At 45.4% G+C, this 25309-nt stretch overlaps 1 protein-coding gene across 1 annotated transcript; it reads right to left on the bottom strand.

Moving 5' to 3' along the window:
- Nucleotides 1–662: 662 nt before the first annotated feature.
- Nucleotides 663–24403, bottom strand: HSF4 (heat shock transcription factor 4). Its single transcript, XM_010584545.1, has 13 exons — nucleotides 24281–24403; nucleotides 20094–20202; nucleotides 18784–18911; nucleotides 17268–17392; nucleotides 14886–14961; nucleotides 13357–13421; nucleotides 10353–10452; nucleotides 9441–9565; nucleotides 7362–7586; nucleotides 5268–5373; nucleotides 3738–3803; nucleotides 2186–2273; nucleotides 663–940 (listed from the first exon to the last, which is right to left on the bottom strand). The coding sequence occupies exons 1-13, from the start codon at nucleotides 24401–24403 to the stop codon at nucleotides 744–746; spliced, it is 1533 nt and encodes a 510-aa protein (XP_010582847.1). The 3' UTR covers nucleotides 663–743.
- Nucleotides 24404–25309: the final 906 nt, after the last annotated feature.

The following is a 25309-nucleotide window of genomic DNA, read 5'->3' as shown; positions in this document are numbered from 1 at the left end:
TAGAGAAAATAAATTTGGGGCAAAAAAAAAATTACCAAACAACAAACCCTCTCAACTTAGCATGGGATGTTTTGGGGTCTGTGATGGTCTGTAACTCCCCTAGGAGCCAGAGACATACTCTTGGAGTGGTCACTCAGAAAATGATCTTCTGCACACCCCAAGAGGTCTTCATTTTCCTACTCACTCTAGAAGGATAAGGGAGAGGCACAAGTGCATCCCATCAAAACCAGAAAATGGATAAAAGAATATTTTTAGAGCATTGGACTGGCATATAGAACTATTTTCTTATTTAAAAAACAGCATCCAGAAGGGTCAGGCATCTTAGCTAATCTGTGCTGCCCCAATAAAATCCCAACAGTTTGCTGTTGCAGGCACTAGTCAGGATCACTTTATTTTATGAAGTCCCTAATGTACTTTCAAGCTACGCTTCAATTAAATTTTATTAGAAGATTTTAAATTTCTAAAAGCATTTTCAAGAAAAAAAAATCCTGCCAAGCTCTCACTCCACATAGGAGGAAGCATCAGAAGCAGTATTTTGTTTTAAAATTGTTATCCTGGGCAAACACTGAAATCCAGGTGCAGGGAGGGTAATACAACAGCTAATGAACATTTCCATCTACTCAAAAAGAAAGGGCACAAAAAGAAACTCTCTTGTGGGTTTCTGAGTCACTTTTGTTTCTTTACATTCAAACCTGTGGATGCTTGGATGGGTGGGAGGGAGATGATTTTTCTGGGAAGCTAAATCACTGGTTGTTGTCAGTTGAAGAGCTCAGGTTTAATGGGATATCCCCTTGGACACCCACAGAGGACAGGTAGGAAGCCATATTTTCAGATGGAACATAAAGCGATGAACTTTCAGGCAAGCTGATGAGGTCGTTTCCAAAGATTGACTGACGATCAATGAGGAACTGCTGGGTGCTTTCAAGAATGACATCTTTCCCTAGAAATGCAAACAGACAACAGAAAACTCAGTTTCTGGAAGGCAAGTTACCAGACTACATATGTAGAACTGAAAAGTGGCAAATCCCCACCGCAACAGGAGGTGAGGGGCCTCACTCCTGGCAAAAAAAGGCTGGAAACACTTGAGTCAAACCTGGACTCACTCAAAAGCCCATTAAAATCAATGGGAATCTCTGCACATTACCAAGCTGGGTTCTGCCTGAATGCTGAGATGCCTTACAAGAAGTGAAAGAGGGATGACCAAATGGCTGGAGACACTGAGAAGTGGATAAGAGCAGCTTCTCTGCTCCTTCACTCAAGAACTGTCTGTTTTTCCTCATCTTTGCAGAAGGAGACATCTGTCAATTGCCCCATTATTTCAGCATCACGCCACTGCATGGACCAGAAAGGCTTTGCAAACAGGGGATGCTCCTCTTGTGCAGTTCAGCTCCAGCATGCTTAAGAGTTGTCTCCAGCGTAGCTGGGCTTTTAACACCTCTGATGCTCATGCAAGATGCTGAGCTTAAGGTGGAGACTGGAAGTCCTTGAATGATACACACCCCATCAAAACTCTGGGGTGGGTTCAGGTGGCTACAGCACCAAACTAAGGCTCACAAAAGCTTCTCTTTCAGGTCTATCCCAGCTGAATACACATGAGAATAATAATATATCGCTATTCCAAGACCAAGGAAACACTTCTAGATTCATATCTAAGGTCAATGACACACTTTATTAGAGTCAGTGAGTGGGAGAAGATCAGCTGGCCAGTTCTCCTGAGGTCTGGTAAAAGGTCTGGAGAAACTGAGACATAACCTTTGCCTCTGGCTGCTAGCAGCTACTGGGTCACCTCCTCTGCAGCAGAATCCAGACAAAACACGGGACCTGTGCAGCTCTCACTCCCCTTACCCACTTGGACTACCACATTGGTCTTAGGTGTTGATGAACAGGCAGAGAAAACAGTGGAGACACTGATAAATACGACGTGGACCCAAGCAGAAACAGAGGTAGTTCAATTACATTTAAACTTTAGTTTATCTCCCATACTTTTCCTACTGCTCAGTAACTAGCTTAGCAGTTGTTGTGGAAACATTGCTGACTGACAATCACAAAAGTAAAGTAAGACACGTGTTTTGTTCCCTCAAAGTGGCAAATGATCAGTGCTGGACGTTGCATCTAGCTGCTGACATGTTTAACACCTTAGTTACATCCCCATTCCTGAGTCTGCAAGAGCTGCTAGTGCTCCTACCTGGGCAGGTGTTGTTAAACGGTGGGTTGAACACTTTTGAGGGCAGCTCAGTTGCATTCTTCTCCAGATCCACTGTGAGTCGCTGCATCTTGATGCAAAAATATAAACTACAATGTACAATTATACAAAGACAGGGGAGCTTGTTAGAACTAGGCCATTTCTGAAAATCACTGCTTCATCAATGCTGCACAACATCCACCAGCAATGCAATCTATCCTCCCTGCCCTGCCTCTCCTCCCAGCCTCACCTGCACTTTGTTAAAATAGCCAAAAGCGTGCGCTCAAGGGCAGGTATGTCTGAAAGAGAGAGCTAAGGGAGATGTAATCCCCTATTAGCCCTGGCTAATGTGATGTGAAGCTCCTGTCACATGAGGAGGCCAGGCTAGCATCACTGTGGCTGTCCCTGCCCAGCTGCTGTACAAAGCAAACCCACAGTCTTCTGCAGCCAGCAACAAATATGAAGGGAATTTTCTTTCCATTTGCCTATGACTGTCTTTAAAGTAAAACTAGCTTTTGCTTCCACAGTGCTTCTAGGCATGGAGTTGCTGCAGGTATTACTTCCACGCTTCTCTATGTTCATGACTTTCTGTAGGATGAGCAAGGCTAAGGGTAGGCTGCACCAGATGCTGGGAAATTCAGTGGACTCGAGGACTGAACTATTGAACATTGCAGCCTCCCTCTTGGCCTTTTCTCTCATGCAATCCTTTTTAAAAGAGACTGTCCCTTGCTTCTAAGACTTGCTAATATTATCTCTCTCTCAGAGACTCTCTTTCCTAACACTCAGGAAGTGGAATTACCTAGTAAATTCAAAATTATTAAATCAAAACCTGAAAAGGATAGTGATATCATGAAGAAGGCTTAGAGATCTTTTGCACTTCATTAGAATAGATTACACTTTGCTTGCGCATCTGTAGAGATGGCACAACCATCCAAGTCTTTATCTGACCTGGCTGGCAGGAGGGGGCTCTGAAAATTCACCCTTCATCAGGCAGGAAAAAGAACCCAGCCATGAAACACACATTTCCTTCACTGTTTATTAAATCACCATATGCACTTCAGAAATGTCTGTGTCTGTGTCAATGTCAATTCCAAACAAATACTGCCAAACAATTTCTCCTTGTTTCTTCTGTAGGGGTATGCATGAACCTCTATTCTAATTGCATGTGGATCTACCGGTCCTAAAATGTACAGGGATGGCTGCACTTTATAAAGGCATATTTTATAAAGAGCTTTGGCACAAAGATACTTTATGAATCTACGGTATTAGCAGGACATGACATTCACGCTAAGAGAAAGTTTAGAGTGGCCAGTTTCAATTAAAGACCCCAGGACACCAACACACCTCTAAACAAGCGCTGGTTGAGTGGGAAAGACAGGTCAAGAGTATAAGATAACACTCTCAGCCTACCCTCAGGAGATGCATATTTGTTGTGCTTTACCACACTCTCCCCTCTGGCTATAAAATAACTAAGCATTCTTCAGTTATGCAAAAGCTCTGCTTCATAATTACTTTATTATTATTATTATGATACCCAGAAATACACATCTCTTACCGGGGACAGACTGGCTTCCATTTCAGTCAAATTCCACTCACTCAAAGATAAATTGGGATTAAAGACCTGTTGGGAGAAAAACACCATTAGGGCTCTGAAAGATGTAATGGTTCAAGATACTCATATCCTCAGCTGTCTGCAGGAGGTTGTAGCCCTGCTGGCAGAGATGCCAGAAAGCAACTTCTGCCTGTGCCTCAGCTGCTCTGACATATTAACTGAAGCTACAGGCAAAGGCTCGTGTGTGCTGATTTGTAGCACAGCCAGAACAGCAAGAGCTGAGTTGTGGGCACTTGTGCTGATCCACAAGCCTTGCTGCCTGACAGTGGTGGGACAGCACAGACACCCGATGCCACAGTCATGTCGTAAACCAGGGCAGGTGTTTGTGTGCACTGCAAGTCAAAGTCCTTTTTTGCTGCTCTTGGATCCTAGGACACTCCCAGACTCATATGTTTTTTTAAAAGCATTCCAAAACACAGTAGCAGATTACTGCTGCCTCAATGACTAGATGCCAATTTCTTAAGAAGTCTAAGCAACCTGGGAAAAGGAGCTGTTGATCTGGGGTGCAGTTTTATGATTCATTCTCACTTTTGTGATGTTCAGTTGCACAGAGAGAGAAAAGTGTGTCAGTAACAGGAAAACACCTCCTAATGAGAAATAAGAAACAGGAACCAACGGAGTCAGTGATAGAGCAGGCCACTAGAAAAGCTTTCTGTAAAGTCAAAATCAATCACAGACACTTGGGAACTGGCTTTAAGAGAATAAGATTGATTTTTTAAATTATTTTTCATTCCTGTTTATCCATGCAAGCTTACCACGTGCCTGTATCTGAAGCACCTCCTCAAGGGAGCATATCTTTGACATATAGATTCTTTGCTATGTACAGAGTTATTTCATTATTGGAAAAAAACTTTCATATACTGACTATATGTACAAGGAGAGACAGTGTGAAAGAGAGAAATTATCAAACCTTCATATTTCTACATATATACTGAAGAAAAAAGCCACCATCAATTTCTAAAGAAGAGTCACTGGAGAACTGCAGACAGATAAATATCTCAGCAGAGAGAGAATTTGACATTGGCTACACTTACCAGAGTGTGAGGAAAAGGGGAAGGTAGTAGACCTAAACAATCTAGGACTATCTAAGACGTAGAATATGCAGAAAATAAACTAACCCACCCAAAGCAATTACCAAACTAGCTAGAGAGTTGTATTAAACCTATTTTACATAAGTGTGTTAGGTCTCATGATGATGTCTTTACCAAATGCACCATGTTTTGTGCTCCTAGAAGTTCAAATATGTGTATTTTCAGAAGACATGTAAAAAAGCATCATTTAAAGTCTGAAATCCTGCCAGTTCTCAGGAGCAGGTCAAAACAGAGCTGTGACTCTACTGGCAGCATGTGGCAGATAAAGTGCCACAAAAGAACAAGCAGCATGGTCTATCTGATTTACAGCCCAGAGGTACCGCTATGAACTTCACAACTCTTTCCCGCAGCCGCCCCAGTGGAGGGAGGGCCTGACACTCACATCCAAGAGGCTGGTGGGCTCCAGGCCGTACTGCTGGCTCCTCAGCAGCAGCTGCAGCCCTTCCAAGCTCCAGTCCGTGCCTTCCAACGGGTCTGAAATATCTGTTCTGAGAAAAGACAAGGGGAAATATTGCCACGAATGAGACTTGCACAGATACATATAGAAAACAGGACTGAGCAGCCCTCCAACATGAGGTTTATGCTTAAATCTCATTTTGAAAACCAAGTGCCCACTGCCAGCCTGGGTTTATGCCATATGAGTTGGTTTAATCCTGGAAGTCCAACCCAGCAGAGCACACAGGTGACTGGGCTGATGGTAAAACAAGTGAGACTACTCCTCTCCTGGGTGATGCATGTGGTTTGGGGATGGATAGTCTGTGCATGTATCTCCTCAAGACAGGGAAAACTAAAGCTTTCCTTAGAAGAAATCCTTCTAGGGAGGCACTTGGGACCCAGAACAGGCTGCATTCCCATCCTCCTGGGTCCAAGATGGCCGAATTCCTATTAACAAATGGCTTTTAAAGGAGTGACTTTTACCTGCAGGCATTCAGCCTGCAGGCTACATTTACATGAGACATTCAGCTAAAGGAGCAACTGTGAGGCCCTGCTGTGTTTAATCCCCCTCAAAAGCTAAAAAAAATTCTCTTAAAATCCAGAGTCTTTAAAAAAGGATGATTTTTCTTCTAATAAAATGTTTTTAAGTAGCCAGTGGGTTCAGAAGGAGAAATTTGGTTCTCTGTAAATACCCAAAGGAAAACAGAAGCTTTTCTGATAACCCTATTGAGTGTTTTGGGGTTTTTTTCCCCCAGTCCTCCTTACATTGCTGTAATTGCCATCAGGAATTAATTCTGCAGTTAACTTCCACATCATCCACCAAGCTGCAACCATGCCTTCCTCCTGCTGTACACTCACCCATGACATCGGTGCTGTTGGGATTTCAGTCTCAGACCACAGCTCCAAAAACGGCTCACCCAGATCGCCCTGTGACTGAGCCTAATGACACTGTGCTAACCCCCCTTGCGTGCCCTGGCTTCAAAATAATGAAACCTCCATCTCTTTATATCAGACTTCTGCACTCAGTGAACACAAACTCCCAACTCTTCATCCCCGTGAGTGACCTCATGTGCTATTTCATGATTTTAAGGCGTGATTTTATACCCTTTTATAAAGCCTTGCTTTGGACTGCCTAGCATTTTACTGAGCCCCTGCAGTTCAAGGAGACAAGCACAGCAATGCAGCTAACTTTCATGGGTTTTCACTCTTAGTCAGAGATGGGGAAGCAGAGATCTCTTGCAGTGTCAGCTCCCCAGTACCTGCCCAGAAGCGTGTGGTGCCAAAGTGACTGGCTGCCCCCTGAAGATAGATCTAGCACTGACTCAGGAAAGTCACCTTGGAAAGGTGATACAAGGAGATGCAAAGGGAGAACAGACTAAAGAGAAAAGTCTATTTGACTTCACAGCACAGGTGAGGAGAAGAAAGGGGGCAAATTATTTCCTTCTCAAGCCCAAGCCTGGGCCTGATAAATGCTTTGATGTGTTATCAAATATATGCCCTACTTAGTGCAGAGGTTATGATGATGATTGACTGTCATCTTCCATCACTGTCTGTGTATTGGCACACAAGTGACACCTTATTCACTGCACAGAAACACCAGTGACAAATATTTCCTTATGACTTTACGTAACTGAAGACTCAACAAATGGCAGAGGGCACACAAGCTATGGAGGTGCAGTACTGTCCAGTGGCCTGCAAGACTGCAGACGTGGATGCTGGTCTGGGCTCCAGCTTTCACTTGGACCTTGGACAAATCCCTCTCACTGCAAAAAAACCCCTCTTCCTGCTCCCATGGTTGTGATGCACATGCTCTGACAGCTCTTCCTCTGTTGGGTCCTTCAAGCAATTCACCCACAGACCCCCTACCCCTGTGAACTGTCCCCTGGGCTTCAAGGGTCCTCTAAGCAGGTGCCACAGGTACAGGATGGAGCTCACCAGGCTGCATTAGGCGACTTAAAATCAGCCTCCCTTTTCTTTCCCGCTCATGGGAAGAGAGGGCCATGAAACACGCAGGGCCACAGCTCGCTCTCGCTCCCCTCACCTGTCCAGCAATGCCCTTCTGCCTCTTCTCTCAGATGGCTGTGAGGTCCCTGGTGGGGCTGCACCACAGCTCCCTTTGCCTTCCAAAACAGACTGAACCATGGCGACCGGGAGCACAGGCGGCTCAGAGCAAGCCCGGCAGCCTGGCAGGTGGACATCAGGCTCAGTGCTGGCTTTCACTCCAGGGCTGACTGGCTCTTCCTTGATCAGCATGAGGCACTTCTCTCTGTATCAGAGACAAGACTTAGCACCACACACACATCTGCTCCACAAAGGCCTTGCGCTACTGGGAAGGGCAATAGCACAACGGCTTGCTTCCATTTCTCATCAAACTGCCCCACAGGGTCTTTCCATTCCCCTAGATGGGCAAAAGAAACCAGCAACCTTGTTTTCTTTTCAGCAAGCTCCAGAAACAAGCTCAGCTGGAATATCTTCAGTCAATTCATCAGTCATAGCTGTAACGAATTTGCCCCATTTGATTGTTTTGCAAATATGGAAAACACTTTTTTTTCGATCATTCCTCAGACAAGTGTTAGGCTTGAGGCAGGTTAAATAGTCACTAGGCTAGAGAGGTTTCCCTGAAAAAGAAAAGTCTCCACCCTAGAGATAGGAATGGGATCAGTAAGACCTTCCCATGCAGGAGTTAGGATTGGACCAGCAAGCACTCCAGCGATCCCAATGACACAGGTCAGGACCTTGTGGCCCTGCAGGATTTGGAACAGAAGCTATCAAGATCTGACAGTCCCAGTCAGAAGTTTTATTTGCTTGGAAGCAGAGGTTTGCCTTTTTCCAGTGGGAGAGGCACTCCACGTTATTCCCAGATGGACCTATGGCATTGAAGTTTTGAATAGTAGCATTTTGTATGTAAAAATCCACTCTGTACTACTTACAGGAGATTTTACAGCTCCCTGTGAACTTGCACAACTGGAGCCAAAGTGACAAAGGCATGTAGATCAACAGGCACAGAGCATGGAAAAGCCATCCTGAAAAAATATTATCTTACAACACTTACAGACTAGCTTTGCTGCAAGACAACACGTAAGCATGTCACACATATGGGATGGTAAGTGACACTACTAAGCCTTCCTCAGCATTCCTTTCAGATCATCTTCTCATCTCGTGAATCCTAAACTCCCACCAGGAGCTCATGTTGATTTGGGAAGTACACACTCCTGAACTCATTAGGGCTGTGGCTGGCTCAGAGCCTTGTCATGCAGACACAGCACAGATCAGAGGCCACCAGATGGCACTCAGTAATTAGTAGAAATAAGCAACTTAACTTGAAGGTTATATTAAAATTTTTATGCTTTAGAAATGGCTTCCAGGGTTGTTTTTTTTTAATCTGGAGCTCTTTACATGCTTCTAGCTAATTTTATGGCTATGGTTCAATTATAAGGCAGATTTACAGGCAATTTCTAGAGTATAACTGCCTTGCCTCTATGCCTGAGAAACTGTTTCCATGATTCATCTGTCTACTTACTTTCCACTGACATAGTTGTAGCTATTCTGCTACTAGCCCTAAATACACTGCATGCCTGTGGCAGGAAGAGATAAGCATTAAAATACCTCTGCATTCAGTTGTTGTTACTGGGACCTTTTCACAGAAAAGTTGTCAAACATCGGAAGTTGTTGTGATGCAACATTTCTGTTCTCATTAGCAGAAAGATGTACAGTTTGATTCTGTTTCTTCTTTGTCAAAGCCAAAAGGAAACCTCCTTTCTGTCTCCCTCTCTCAATAAACCCAACAAGTGTTAGCATCTCATTTATTTGATAAAGTCTGAGACAGCCTGTCTTGAGAACAAAATATAAAGAAACATGGAATACTTCTCAAAGAGGTGAGTGGGAGTTCTCAGCATGAAACTCATGACTTTGTTGTGAAAGTTGTGCTGTTATTAGCCCTCCCTAAGTCGGAGAAACTGACCCACATTGCAAACTGGAAAAAAGTATTCCAGCCCACCATCTCTATAGAGGTTTGCGAATTAGACAGAAACTTTGGTACAATTACAGCCAGGAAAAACTCTTTTGAAGTTATGCAAGTCCACACCAGACCCTCCCTGTTTTTAATCACAAACATGTTTACCTGTCATTTTCAGGAGGGGATTGCATATTTATTATGTTGGATGGTGATGCCTCAGTAACATCAGATATGATGGGTCCTCCAGCAATTGCAGGGCTGTTTAAGCAAGAGGCAGGTTCTGTTGATGGCTGAGGAAAGCAAAAATCATATAGATTTATCCTTCTGGAGCCCAGAACAAGTCCAAGGCCCTATCTGAGATATAGTCAGGGTTTACTCACTGTGCCCTTGAGTCCTCCTTGTACGGAAACCAAGAAAGCTTTTACCTGCTATGCAACATTATAATTTCCTCTGGTCTTTCCTCCAACCACGCAGAGGTGCACGTGTAAAATAAGCACTGTGACTGAAGTGTCAGCTACTGAGAGGTTTTACCATGTCTGACATTTTGCCTAGACTGCTTAGCTTTCTCTGGAGGGAAAAATTGAACACAGCCCAACAGGGGAGTATGGCGCTCTCATGGCAGTTCAAGTATTTTAACTGTATGACATGTGTCATGTGTCTGGTGTCTGCTTTGGTGGGTTAGGTGTGGTGAGGATCCCTCAGCAACTGCAAAAATCTGGCTCTGGTCAGAAAGATCAAGTACCCCCTTCTAGAGCATACTTCTGCCTTTCTCCCCTTGAGATAAGCCAGGCTGGAATAACACCAGGGAGAATCTGGTGTGCAGGGTCTGCCTTTCCCTCCCACAACCCATGGCCTCCCACATGAACATGGCAGCACAAGCATATGCAAGCATGTGCCCCTCCCTGAAGCAGGGGAGCTGAAGAAATAATAAATGTCACTCAGATTTGCAAACCTCTTTTCTTCTTCACTGCCAACTCTTGCTAAACTACTTACTCTGTAATCTGTATTATTACTTCAAACATTTTTCCACCCTGGCCAAAGAAATCCCACAAAGCTCAGAGGTTGGCGTAAACCTACCGACTGTATGAAATAGGGGTCATGCAGGGGGTCTGTAGACAAATGCCGGCTGAACTTGGCCACTTGCGGAGCTGAGATCCCGTTGTCAAGCATCAGAGGTCTGTAAGGAGAAACAGGTTTGTTTTCCCAGCACGTACTGACTGGTTCCTGGTTGCTCATACAAGAAATGTCTCTCAGCCAAGGGTTGTTTTCCCCTGGGTACTCTGTTTTTTCTCAGCTGTAAGGTACTTTCTTGTCCAGTGTTATCAACAAGGAAGGGAAACAACAGTTTTGGAGGATGTCACCATTAAAAATGGCATTAGCCATATATAGAGGGGATGATCCAGGTTTTCGAGATCTTATTTGAAAGATGCAAGTAAAATAACAAATTCAGTTCATATTTTGAATTGAACAAATTCAATTCATACTTTCTTCTAATTGCTAGTGGTTTCAAGCTCTAGGCTGGATCCTCAGCTTGTTTAACTGGAGGTAGCTATGCTGAAATTATTAGTGCAATACTGGGAATTCAGGCTTGTTACCAGCTCCCTCACGCTCAGGGCCACTTTGGCAAAACTACATCTCCGTACATAGCACTGCATAAAAGGAACTTGTGCCACCCACTAAGTAAGTAATAAAACAGAGGGAGACACAAAGCAGACCAGAGCCTAAACTCACTGCATACAGGCTTTTAAAAAAAGACTGTTAGGCTTTTACAGATGGTCACTGACAATAAGAAGCGTGTCTGCGTGCTGGGTCCTGTAGCAGGAGAGCTTTATGCATAGTAAATGATTGAAACCAAGAGCGAATGAGAAGGAGCCTCAAAATGGCACTGCCTTTCTATCATGAAACTTCCTGGGTGGCAGTCCTTGGTTTTGTGATACAGTCCCAGAGAAGCTGGGAACTGGTATATTTTGCTACACACCCACTATTGTTATTGCTGTGATGATCCTATAAAACTGCCTAGCAAATCCCTCTTCTCCTCCTACTGTCCCACAGTCAGGAAAAGCATCTTCAGGGTTCATTTAGAAGACAGTGATTTGGCGGAGGTCACCAGGGAAAGCCAACAGTTTTTTCCACAGTAATGTCTAACAGGCTTGACAGAAGATAATTCCTAGCTCCCTTCATCCTACAGATACTGGAGTTGGATATGTTGGGAGAAATTATGGGTTTGCTCTGACTCCAGTTAGATCCCACAGTGAAGGGCATTATACAGCAGGACACAGTGACCACAGTGCTTGAGAGCTCAGTGTTGTCTAAGAGCTCGCTTAACAGGCTTTTTCTATCCTATGACATTAACTAAAGACACAGAATAAAAAAGAATACTTGAATCATCCTGGCATGGACCTTGTTATGGCATAATCTGCCCTTCAGTATGTACCGAGATACCTTAGCCAGCCCTGCAACAACTACAAATTTGTAAGTGTCCAGCTCTCTGCTCCAGGAGCCACAAATGAACCTCCCATCCAACATTTCTTATCAAAGTAACTTTAGTGTCTAACCCGTCTAACAGTATCCCAGGTCAGATGTGCCCATCCTGCCCAAACCTACCCATTGCTCCCAGTCAGCACTCTGGTCTGTGCCAACAGTTGTTCCAGGCTGTACGCTATGCTTTCCTGCAGTCATTTAGAAGAGGCAGGAAAACAAAACTGTGAAAGGTAAAACATTAGAGGTACAGATATAGACACAAGAGCTGAGGTTCCTTGAAGACAGACCTTTGTGTTTCCAAGGAAGCAGAAACTCAAATTAACATGCACAACACTGTGCAAATTGCAGCTGGGTTGTATTGGTGTGATCCCTCTTCATAAGAAGGTCAATACAGTTGCTGGGCAGATACTTCTGTGCTCTTCTGCCCTTTTCAGCACAGTTTCTCACTAATGATTTGCTTTTTTCAAAAAGCAGTGGTCTAAGACAACATTTCTTGGGCTGCAAAGCTTTTACAGGGAGGGCACAGCGCTGACCGTGGCAATTAGAGATCAGATCCAGCATCTCATTTCTCTGCTTCCCCACTCCACTGGGGAAAAATTTCCCCATTCATGAACCTCAGTGACTCAGAGCAGCTGTTATCCTCCCCTCGAGCCCTCTTCTTTGCTACCATTCACCTTGCAGTGTTTATCCCTTCCAAGAGGCTCAGTAGAGAGGGTAGACAGAGGTAAGCATATCCAGCTTGCTTGTACAGATTATGGGCTCCTTCATTCAATCCTGTGTTTCCTTTACAATCCTCATGAGAAGACTCAGCCAAGAACAAGGACACTGACTTAAAGAAAATCAACTCCCCTGAGCAGCCATTCTTGGGAAGCCTGGCTCCTTTCTTGAGGCATGGAGAAGTTTCTGAGTTGCCAAAGGCCACAAGGTAATAAAGGCAGGAACTGGAGGCAGGTCCCTGCCCTCAGCCTGAGCCACAAAGGCAAACTCCTCTTAGTAGCCCCTCTCCCCTCTTTAGATCACAAGCACCACAGAGCAAGAAATGCATGGCTGCTCTCCTGGAAGGCACTAAGCTTCCTAATACAAGCTCCTCTACTCACTTGCCTTGAAGAACTTATTTATGACTCTAAAGATACCCCATAACTAAAATCTTTCTCCCCCTTCCTCTTTGTAAGGCCTGCAGGTTACATGCCACCAAACCTGTGTCAGATACACACCCCATTCAGTGACTGTGGGTCAAACTAAAGGTGTCTGTGGGCTGGCTGGGCCCAGCTGTGCTGCTCCTGATGACAAGTGGCAAAACTGGAACCTGTAGGACCAGCAGTGGGGTCCTGCCCTTTACCCTCCCACTAGGTAGTGTTCCCATCTCCCATCGCGCTCTGCGTTCCCCAAATAAAGGTCATGAGCTGACATGGTGCTTCTCTAAAGACCACTGAATGGGGCATGTCAGCAGGTCTGACTCGGCAGTTCAGCCCATTCATTTCCCATCACCATGGTGCCCTGGTCCGGTGACCGCCTGTCTGGGCGAGCTGAGCTTGTGCTTTTAGTGAGGGGGCAGCATTATGCACCCGTGAGCGTGTGCGCACCACACAAGGGTACTTACAGCTTCCTCTTTATCCCAGTGCTGCTAGGGCTTGATTGGAGCTGGCCAAACAGAAACTGAATCAGCTGTCAGGAGAGATCAAAATCCGGTGTTAATCAGCAGAGTGATTCAGCACTCCGTGCTCTTGCAGCCATTCTTATCTCACACATTCCTCCCTCCTGACACCACCCCAAAGCTGGGAGCAGCCATGATATATGGGAGCCAAACTGCATGAGACACCAGAGCCCAAAACAGCACTAAGTTTTCCAAGAACTCAAATGACCTGCCCGGTTTTCAAGCAATACAGCCAGGTGCCTGCTTTGCGCAAAGGCTGCCAGGTGCATGTGCTCAGTGCTTTCTCTCTCCACTGCTGTGCACGCAGAACACCAGCTAACCCTATTAGACTTGGGAATCTGCCTGTGAAGTACACATGCAAACGTTCCTAGGCCTGGAGTTAGTCTTGGCCTCTGTAAAAGTCTTTAGAGACCTTTATAAGAGGCTCTATACAGTCTGACAAAGACTTTGCAAATGAAAGAAGCAACCCTCTAGGGGAGTCCCTGGACGGAGGTCTTCGCTCTTTCAGTTGAGTTTTCCAGCCCTGTAAAATTCAGTGTTGATATAACAGGACACTAAAAGAGATGCAGAATGGCTTTGGAGAGGAATCACTTCGCAACATTTTCCTAGGTCAGCTTGAACCTAATGCTCTGCTTTGACCTCCAAACAAAGCTAGCATTATTATTATATATCACAGCTGTCTCTTACTCATTGCTCAATATAACAAAATAGAGTTGCATAAATGCCTCTACAATGAGTGGTGTGGCTGGTCCAGCCTCAGAGCTGGAGGAAGGTTTGATAGCCTCATGCATTTCTATCCAGTCCTATGACTCTGTGATGCCACGTGAGGATCAGAACGTGGTTCCCAGGGGGACTGGGAAATGTGACGTGCTCAGTCATGTCAGCACCACCTGGGAATCACTGGGGAGGCCTTTTCTAGTACTGGTCATGCTAGGTTTTAAGGGAGATGGCTCCTCAGTGCTCCTTCGGTCTAAAAGGTTGTACAGTAATTCCTCAACTATGCCAGTAACACCAGAAAACGTAACAGTTGCTGGAGGTCCCCACTGGGGGAATGGCTAGCCAATTCTGCTGCCTGCAGCTTCAGTACTAGCCGGAGGGAGAGGCTCCTCTCTCGTACAAAGGAAAGAGGAAAGATTTGGGGAGCCCAAATGCATCGGTACAACCAGAACACAGTCAATACAGGGCAATTACTGAGAGTTGTGCTCTCTTGCTTAGGACGTCGGCAGAAAAGTGGTTTCTAACATCACAGCAAGGACTGACAGGGAAATTAAAATCTTTTTCTCAAAGGCATAATCTATGCTTTGTTAATGACCACTTTCCATAGGACACGTAAGAGCATTGCACAATTTGAAAGAGGGAAAATAAAATATACCGTGATATCAGAGTGTGGAGAAGATTATGGGACAAGAAAAAAAAATCAGAAGAGGACATGTACCATGCAGTACAAGTGAGTTTGGAGTTTATATGACCACTACCTTGTTGATCACCTTCTGTTGCTGTGAGTGGTTCTGCCGGAGAGAAACAACTTCCCGCCAAAGAACTTCATTTTGCCTGAAAGTGAAACAGAAACTTGCCGTGAGCACAGAAACATCCCAACAGCCTACGGTGCTGCCATGATGCACAGTAGACCCAATTGTGCAAAGTCTGTCTCACTTTGGGGCTCTTGCAGTCCTTGGCTCTTTTCAGGTGTCCCAAACGGGGTCAAACAATTGCTTTCCTTGTTTTCCTTTGACCTCAAAAGAACTACAGACCAAAGCATGGAGTCAAAACAAAGAGAGGGTAACAAGAGGACACGTGTGTTTAGTTTTAGTGGAACATTTGGGCCAAAGTCAGAATTTCAGCAAGGCCTGACTTGTGACTTTGAATGATTTGGATCACCAAGACTGTTTCCTGTGGGAACCAAGAAAGCCCAACCTCTCCACAACTGTCCCCAGTGCCCTTAAAGACCAAGAGATCCTATGGATAGGGATCCTATGTATTCTGCCTGCTGAAACCTCATACACATGGTGGTACAAAAGCATATTTGGGAGTGACTGGAGCAGCTAAACGGATGCTTCTGCATCTGAGAGCCTTGAACTAGGAGGACTGTAATGATTTTATTAGTGGGAGTCACTAATTTCATCCAGCACAGACCTGTGTCCAGCTTGCAATTGCATAAAGCATATTTATTTTCTGTCTGCAAATGCAGCGCACAGGGGAGTTTACAGGCTTTCTTGAACAGTCGGCCCCAGAAAGTGGGATGGGGAGATGCAGAGTTTATTTACTGTGCTGCCTCCAAATCTGGAGGCCAGCCAAGTGCATGCTGCAAAAGGTTTTGCCAGTCAATTTATCGCAAGAGTATATGGATGTACCAAAACTGACAGGCCAGCAAAACCTATCATACAGGTGAAAGTTATAAATCCTTTTGCTTTTTAGTCTTTCTAGTGTGGATGCTAAAACTGGGAAGATAAGATCCAGGGCTTGAAAGAGCATAGTAGCTGCCCTAGTATAGCAGCTTGTACAGCAAGAATCTCTGCAGTGAACTTTCTGTACTGGTACTGACAGGATTTTCAGCAAAGCAGCTTTCCTTAGTCTGACAGCTTGTACTGGAGTTAGGTCCTAATGGTTCTTCACCAGTGTAAATTTCTTAATATGGTTTCAGCCTGGGATTACTGGTCTATCTTAGTTTATAAAATTGTATTATTTTCATCATTCGAATGCAATGTTGTCCTTTGCCAGATGGAGGAAGGGAACAAGCAAATCAAAACAGAGAATAAACTAAAAGCAAGGCCAAATCATCAATACTGGAATTCCTTAAAAATCATGTAAGATACAAACCTAGATACTCTTACATTGCCATTGTACCTGGATTTCATGGCGTGATTTCATGCATGTGCTAAGTCTGGGAGTCATTAAAAATTGAGGAGGGTTAAAAATATTTATCCGTTGCACATGAGGTGCTGGGCTGGAATGAAGTTTCACAGTATATGGTGTTGTCTCAAGGCCCAGGATGTCAGTGTCATCTGGTGATGTATGAATATCAGCTTTCATTATAAAAGAAGGGCTTTGGGTCTTTTTGATCATTCCAGTGCTTTTTAAACGAAGTTCTCTGTAAGGATTAAAATTCTGGAGGAAAATAAAAACCTCTCCAAGTGCATGATTTATAAAACCGTATCCATTTACTAAATTCCTAGTGACCATGTCTGACTCAGAAAATCCCAGAGTCTCAGACAGCTGGAGGTCAGGCAGCCACATGCAAGATGCATTGTACTTGCTCTTTTTGCTCTTATACAACAATTTTGGCCATGTCAGAAGACATAGTCTTCAGAGAGACGGGTCCATGGACTAAACACTACAGCAGTTCCCGTGTTCTCATATATTTTAGGCCAGTCATATATTTTGGAGGTGAAGGATGACAGAGGGTTTTTTTATTATTTTTTTAATAGCTGGAGTGGACACCACCACGCTTCTGCCAAGGACTCTTCTACATGTGAGAAGGAGTTAAATCTGTGCCATCATTTCTATCTGGAGGAAATACAGTTATCTGAGTTAAGTCCCCAGGTTATACACATACTTCCTACATGGCCTACTCTGTACTTTCCTCATCTGCAAAGGAAAACATAGAAGTAGAGAATATGTCTACCTTTCACAGAAGACAGAGGCTGAGCATTAATTCATATTTTATAGAACATGGGGTCTGTGCAGAAATCCTACGGTATTGTTTCAAGCACACCTAGTCCCTATGATTAGTCCCTGGCTCAGCATGTGCTCCCTGGGAGGGAGGTGCGTAAAGCTTCTCCTTTCAAACATTCCCCAAGATCAACAACCCTAGAGAAACAAATGCCCATAAGAAGCAGGCTGAGTAGGATTCAACTCACTGCTTCATGTCCTGCACTTGACATTCCATGTTCTCCTGCTGACTTCTCAGTATCTGTACCTCGTATAGCAACCTGCTGAGGTCCTCCTGGCGCATCTTGGTCTCCTCACTTTTCACTACTGACACCTGAGGAGGAAAAATCAAAGGTGGATTCTACCAAGCAAGAAGGGCTATGAACAGACAAAGTCATTTCTGTGGCTGTGGTGCAGGACTTCCACCAGCCAGGCTCTGACATGCTGAAACACTAGGACAGGCTATGTGCACAAGTCTGAACTATCCTTAGTGTATTATTATAAGAGCCAAAGGGATAAAATAGAGCAAAGAGCAGGACAAATCCTTTTGTACAGAGGGTCTATTGGCAGCAGAACATTCCAGACCAGAGTGGGGACTTATTTCAAATCAGCTGGTGGGTGGGTGGGGAGGAGGTATTTTGAGGACCAGGGAGGAATTGAACTAGGTTGCTTGATCAAATCTTTCTACTTTAACTACAGAGACACCCAATCCAGCCTCATGTTTTACAGGTATGAGCCTGAGGTAATGCTTCAAATTGACATATTACACTTGGATTTCCAGAAGGCTTTTGCTGAAGTCCCTTTTCTGAAGTTGCCACACTAATTCAGTAAGAGAACAGCCCTTTTGGGCATCGATAACAGGTTAAAAGACAGCAAACAGAGGGCAGGAATAGGTTTTCTCTTCTATAATGACAGGAGCTGACTGTTGGGAGACCCTGCAGGAATTAGACTGTACTTATCTAGAAAAGCGGGTAACGATTCAAAAGCAGAGTGGTGCGAAGCAAGCCTGGCCGTGCAGCACTACACGAAGGTCTCGTGATACTGAGCAACAGAGCAAAAAACCACAGGCAAAACTCTGATGAAAGCCAAGCCCTGCACACCGAGGACCCCCACCACAACCGCATGTGTGTATGGAGAGGACAGAAACCAGACCACAGGGTGATCTTGGAGTTATGCTGAGCACTCTGTAGCACGGGGGGCTGTGGTCTGGAAGCAAGCAAGCATTTGGGGAGTTATCAAGAGAGGAATGCAGCTGTGGTAGAGACCCTCACAGTGACCACGGAGTGCTGTTCTGTTCAATCCACCCCAAAAAAGGGACGTGGGAGGGTTAGAAAGGCACAGGGCAGAGAGCCATGGCAGCGGGCACAGAGGGCTCCTGCTCAGGGAGAAACGAGGCGTTTTCCGCTCGAGAAGGCTGAGGGGCAGGAAACAAGTATTCACTACTTCTCTCCTAGCAGAAGGCCCAGGGGAAACAAATTAAATCAAGGGACAGCAGGCTTAAAGCAAACCAAGGGAGCTACGCCTCCATGCAGACCCTTAGTTAAGCTGTGGGCCGTACTGTTGAGGGATGTTTTGAAAAAGGACCATGCAGCCTCTGCCCACCGGTGGTATGGAGCCTTCTAGAACAGGGGTCTGCCACACCTCAGCCTTCCCGCCCAAGGGGGCTCACGGGGGGGCCTGCCGAGGCCTGGCTGCTGTGCATCCCCCCGCCCGGCACCCCCTCACCTTCCTCTTGATGTGCTCCAGGAGGTGCTCGTGGCCCTGCAGGAAGCAGAGGTGCTGGAACTCGGTGTCATCCCGCTCGGGCTTGACGAGACCCCCCTGCTCGATGTTCACCACCTTCCTGAAGCCGTCTGCGTGGAGAGGGCACGGCTGAAGGGCCGACAGAGGCAGGCCGTCCTCCTCACCTCCCCCCCATCACTTTTGAGGATGTTTCTGTTCACTCCCCCCACTTTCTGAGCTGCTCTGGTGCTCAAGGCACAGCCATGTCCCCTCCCCACGGCCGGGCACGCTTTTGGGACGTATCTACAAGAAATCCGGACCAAGGGAGAGCCCCGTGCATCCTGCTGGACACCCCGTGACTCTGGGGACATGCTGCTGCTGGCCCATGCTGTGAAAGCCTCACTGGCAATCCCTCAGGCATGCCGGTCTGTCTGCCAGGAGCTGAAACGCCTGTCCTTACAAAATCTCTAGTTTGATTTGCAAGCCAAAGGGATTCAGGGGAAGGTTTTTCAAAGGCACAGACCAGCATCAGATGCCGCTTTTGGGGAAAAGGGTCACGTGCACCTTTGGAAATCTACCTTGACTACTTCTCTGAAGTCCTAGAAAGGTTTCTAAACTGTATCTCAAAGACTGGCCTAAAAATTGCAATAGGGCTACCATACAGTTAAATAGCAAAGTTAAAACTTTGCTGAGGAACTTTGTGAATTAGTCATTGAAAAACTTCCAAAAACAATCAGAAAAGAACCATATTTAATACAATTGTGGTCTAGATGTGGCTGAAAACTATACCTAAACCTCTGTTAAGGGGTGAAAATGCCCAATTGGCAAGGCAAGGTTTGCAGGGAGAAGTACTGTCCATAATTAGTTTAGCGATATGGCTGGGAAAATGGATAAGCTCTGGGCATGTTACCCTCAAAAAAAGCAGTTTCTGAGGGAGGTGTCACAGTATCAGGTAGCTGGAAAAAGCCCCGTATAGAGTAAAAGGGAAAAGAAACAATAATAGGTCATCAAATTGATGCAAGAGAAGCGGGAAACCTGGTAGCTGAAATTTCTTAGCTCACATCTTATGATTTAATCTAACAAGAAATTTCATGCTAGAATCTAAGGTCAATACAAGGAAATTGCTCCCCTGGCATCTGAGAGGCAGGTCCTCTTTGGCAAAATCAATTATGCCACAGTAATGTGTATATGTGAGAGCTCAACTTTTCTATCCACAGTTCTCTTTCATGCCTCCCATCCCACCCCCACTTTCTGTTGCTCCCCCCCACGTCTGTAGGACCCACATGGCCTGAGGATGTGGAGGTTGAACTTACACATGTTCAGCTGCCGGACGAAACTGGCCATGTTGTTGTGTTTGAAATACTTGGGCAGCACCTCTTTGGCAAAGCGTCCTTGGTCGAACACATGGAAGCTGGTCCCATTCTGCAAAGGAGACAAGGACAAAGGTGAAGTCAGAGGAGCGTCCCTGACCATGAGAGGGGCCCAGGAGGAGGTGATTCCCTTGAGTCCTACAGCAGGGGAAGTCGTGCCCTCTGAATTGTCACCTTGAAGCTGAGAAGAGTGACAACAGCCTTCAATGATGGATGTGCTCCTTTCCACTGTGGTATAGTTAGTTTTGATCTTTTTCTACTAAACTTTGCTACTGCTTAGTTCAGAGCCTTGGATGTGAGAAAGAAACTACAGACTTTTACACAAAAATAGGTGGTAGCTTGTGATTGTCCACCCTTGCGTGGACCTCACAGAAAGATTCTGGTGTCTGAAGAAGGTCCTGGAAAGTGGGAATTGCCATTATAACCCCTCGATCTGCTTGTATAGGTCTAACTCTGACCCATCTGCTCCAGAGTGCAGCAGTCCTGGAGGAAGCGCTGCCTGGAGACATGGTACAAGAAACAGCAAGGCAAGAAAGCAAATCATCCTTGGAGACACCACACTGATCCAGAAGCACTACGCACCTTCTCTTGACTGGTTTTCAAAGTACACAGCCACAAGGGCAACCGCAAAATGTTAACAGTCATGCTTTACAGTCCAAGCTAGCAACATGCATGTTAACCAGATGAGATATCCGTTTCGGAGGTTGCATTGCCAGGATCTGTGATTGCAAAACAAGGCAAAGTGCCTGGGATTGCTGGCAGAGACAGACACATGCAGGCCATCTGCTTCCCCTGCCTGGCCTTCTACCTGCGGACAGTTTTAAGCTGGTGCAGAAAGGGCCTGTGAGACACCACGCACTGAAGCTGCCTTGGAACTTTTTGCAAACAGCAATCCATGTGACCTTTTTAGGGACAGAAAAATTAGCAATTAATTTTCAGCTGTAACCAACAAGTAGAAACAACATTTTCTAAATCTCTGACCTCAACAGATCAGTGTCTCCAGGACATGGTGACAGGGGGACCACCTTAAATCCTACCTCTGCTCCAGATGGGGAGGCAGCACCAGGAATTTGGAGGAATGAAGACTCATGATTTTGGACATGGAGTTTGGGGCACACATGGCATTTTTGTAAACTTGCAGAGAACGGTATCTTCCAGGCGCTCACATTGGCTTTGCTTGTGGAGAGAGAAAGAGCTGCAAAGAGCTACCTGGGGAAGCACCCAACCGTGCAGCCTAAGCTCTCCACAGCTTTACGGAGGGACAGGCAAGATGCAGAGACCTATGCCAGGGCCAAGACATCAGCAGATAGTTGGGACTTACCAATTCAGCTGCAGCCCAGTTTCAAGGGACAGCTAGCTAAAGACACCAGGGTCTGTGCAGTGTTGGCAGGGAGGGGTCTGAGACCAGCACAGCCATAGTCATCCTTCTGCTGTGTTCAGCGTTATTACCGGCAGTCAAGTGGTGTGTCAGCTTCAGGGGTTATTTCACAGCAGAGTGGGTTTTGACAGAGGACAGTGTTTCATAAGAGCGAGCACTCAGGCTCTGTGTGCAGTTGGAGCATACCAGGGGTGTGTGGGTCCCACCACGCACCCATCACAGGGTCTGTAGCTGCATGGGTGCTCTCAGGGCTGCCTGGAAGTTTCTAAAACAGGGAGTGTAATTAGGACCACGAGAAAGTTCAGCAACTAAAGAGGTGCGGGTATATGCCTGTAGCCTGCCCATGGCCACCAGAAAACAGGCAGCTGGCAAACCCTGCTGCCCTACTTGTTGCCACCATCACCAAACGGTGCCAATTCCCACTGTTCTCTGGCTCTGTTTGTCAGCTCTGATGGTTAACCCTGTGCACCCACAGACACATGACTCTGGGTCAGCTGTACTTCTTGCTCCTTGTTCACTGCTGCAAACACTGAACATGACTGTTTGCCTTGACAGTGCCCTTTGACCATCACCAGGGTCTTTCCTATCATTCTTTACCCCATGCAGCAGAAGCAAAGGCTAGTCAAGTGCTTAAGAGATTCACTAATAATCCGTAAGCTGAAGTTATCCCCACAGACTGATCTTGCAGACATGACAGCAGGGACCAGGGTTTCCCAACACTGCAAAGGCTGTTCGGGGGACAGAGCTGGTTTATCCTGCTTCCCTTGTGCTTCTGCCCACTCACTCTCTCTGGGATACAGCTGCGTGTCCCAGGCTGGGCAGGCTGATGTAAAATGAGAAACACAAGGGTTTTGTGTACCTGAACATCTCCTTATGGCCTCTCTCGAGAAGTCATTCCTTTGAATTCAGGACTGCAATGTTCTCAGAAGCTGGCACACCCGAAAGGGTTCCTACAGACACAAGAGACTTTGCAGTTACTGCGTGTTCACCGATGAACCGTGCATGTGCCAGCTTGTTCCCACACAGCAGCTGTGCCTTGCTTGTCTTATATCATGGGAGCGCAAGCTGGGAGACACTTCTCTGCCCAAGGCAAAAATCACTCTGCAGCATGTCAGTCTTGGCAGATGCTTATCTTAACTGTTTTTGACAGACCCATGATGACAGACGCCCTATGCCCTGCCCAGGCAAGCTACTCCAGGAATTTGCTAGGAGTTCTTCCTAACTGCATCTTCCATTTCAAAAATTCATTTAATTACTTCTGGTCCAATCTACCATGGACACAGACAGCAGACTTTTCCTTTCCACCTTACAACAGCCTTTAGTGTATATATAAACTATTACCACATTTCCTCTCCATCTCTTCTTCATGCTAAGAAACAGTTCATAAGTCCTTATAGGTCCTGTTTTCTAAGAGTTCTGCTTATGTCCAGAAATCTTAGGCATGCACACAATTTCTCAACTCAAACAACACTGATAGATAGAAGAGGAAGAACATGGGAAACATGGGAGCATGCAACATGGGAAACTTAGACATCTAAAAGCCTTGCCAAAACCTCCCAAGAACATAGCTGTAGCTTATGTTAGGTTGCAGGAAAGCAGAGCATGGTGGTGGTGGGCAGTCAAAAATAACAACATTATAAGCGTAACAGAGAGGGGACTATTTATACGTTAGAAAATCCTTCCTAGTTTGAAAGTCCTTATTTAAAACACACAATGCCAAAACTTGGTCGTTCTCAGAGGTATGGCTACGTAATACCAACATCAGAAAGCAACCTTTGCCTTGGATAACAATGCAGCTCAAATCCTCTCTCAAGTTTTGAATGAAAACCCTGCTGGACACAAACACATGACAAAAAGGCTGCTTTAGACATTTTTTTCCCCTTTAAATCTGCTTTTGTTATAAATCAAGGATTTTGGAGAACAAGTTTGTGCACACAACTTATCTGATAACTTCCTGCTGAAGACAAATCCCATTATTTGCAGCAAGTCTTAGTCAGGTCAAAAGCACAACGTGGTGTCAAAATGCTGTACGAGGGGGACAAATAAGTCATTTTAATTCTCTGATTGCACTTAGTGTATTAATGCCTCAGTGACAAGTAAGAAGCCAAAGCAAAGCAACCTATCCCTATGAAGTTATACAGACAATACATACACACATCACCATGATCATCACACAGACTCGTTGAAAAATCAAGTAAAGCTCTTCCAAAATGTGAGTAATTTAGGGTGCCGGTCTGAGATCTGTTTAAACTTTAGGTTTTAGCCTGAGGTCTGAATGCTGTTTATCTGCTGCCTTCTCCCAAGGCATTTGTGAAAGGCTGCTAAGAAACACATGTGAAATAATAAAAACAGCAGTAGAATTTTTTAAGGGCTTTGCACCTTTTCTAGAAAATTTTAGGGAACCGCAGATTGAAGCAAGGTGAAAAACCTCTCTCTCAGTCTGGATTTTTAGAAGATTCAATATTAGACACCCTTTAAGATGCTTCAAGCAAAATGTGTAAATATTGTTCTTAAAACACTCCCCAACCAGTTGTCCCTTTGAAACAGAAAAGCCACAATATTGCAGATAAATAATGTCAAGTATATCCAAAAGGCCCCCTAATGAACTATTAGTCCTTTCAGTCTCCCAGTTAGCTGGCCAGCACTTGTCAAGCAAAGGGAAGTTGCTGTGCGATGCAGTACTTTGGCCTTGCACCTGGGTTTTTCCTGGTGTTGCAGGCACTTGGTGACACCCGATATTTGCTGTACTTACAGTACTCCAGCAGATGAGATGGTTCGTTTCAGGATCTTCCACCAGCGTCCAGAGTTTGGTTAGGAAGGCTGGCACATTGCTAGAGTATCCATCCATCACCAGAGAGCTGGGTGAATCCTGCATAGTTTTTCAGTGTCCCAGCTACACTAACCCCATTGCTCTTGGCGTGCCTGCCTCCCTGCACGCGCGTGCGTCCGACAGAGAATGAACCACCAAATTTTATCCCAGGCCAGTGGAAAGTAGGCTCCCAGGGAGTCACATCAGCAGTGCTGCTCGCACTCTTAAAAACTCAGCACAATGCGATGGCATCACCAGCCCCAGAGAACAATACACAGAATGAAAATGCACTGCAGCCGATCTCACAGAGCTGTGAATAAATACGCAGTGTCATGCAAAGGGAACACGTGCTACGCACCTTATTGCTGAGAGGTTAGCAAGTCACCAGAGTGAACCCACCTGCCGAAAGTCTGTGGGATGCCCAGGCACAGCAATGCCAGGTTTGTGAAGGCACCTGAATTATTATTTTGGAATTTTCTTGTCCTAAACTTTGGCTGGCATAGATGAACAAGGGCTGGCCAGACCTCAGGGCTGCACATCTTTGGCAAGGTTTTGAAAAGTCAAAATTGTAAGCTGGTTTGGCTACAGATCCTGTGTTATTTGTCAAGTGAAATGATTTGGCTCTTGGGTGAGAAGAGAGGGTGATAAAAAAAGCTACACATAGAATCTAGATGACAATATGCTTTATTGTTATTATTATTATTAATGCTTTAGGTAGCTCTAAATAGGTGCTCACAGTGTAGCTTTATGCCAGGATCATTTCAACTCAGAAACTGCTCTTCAAATAACATTCACCAAAACCTTTGGTACAACAGACCAACACACATGTATCCTAATTCAGATGCAAGGTAAATTGCATCTGAATGCAGAAAGCAGATGCAAAAACTGTCAACACTCTTGATTCTCCTAAGAAACACTAACAATGTAATAAAAGCAAAGGTCTTTCCAAAAGGCCTTCAAATTATAACCTGG

This window comes from Haliaeetus leucocephalus, unplaced genomic scaffold (assembly GCF_000737465.1).
Source record: "Haliaeetus leucocephalus isolate CR32 unplaced genomic scaffold, Haliaeetus_leucocephalus-4.0 Scaffold92, whole genome shotgun sequence".
In the NCBI taxonomy this organism is placed as follows: Eukaryota; Metazoa; Chordata; class Aves; order Accipitriformes; family Accipitridae; genus Haliaeetus; species Haliaeetus leucocephalus.
The sequence above is the reverse complement of the archived record's forward strand: the minus strand, read 5'-3'. Positions and strand labels throughout refer to the sequence as shown.

Coding starts and splice junctions, on each gene's coding strand:
- HSF4 (XM_010584545.1), bottom strand. CDS start 24,403: ATGCAGGATTCACCCAGCTCTCTGGTGATGGATGGATACTCTAGCAAT. Junction 18,912..20,093: donor CGTCCGGCAGCTGAACATGT/GTAAGTTCAACC, acceptor CTCTCCACGCAG/ACGGCTTCAGGAAGGTGGTG. Junction 7,587..9,440: donor TCCCCTCCTGAAAATGACAG/GTAAACATGTTT, acceptor TCTCTGATACAG/AGAGAAGTGCCTCATGCTGA.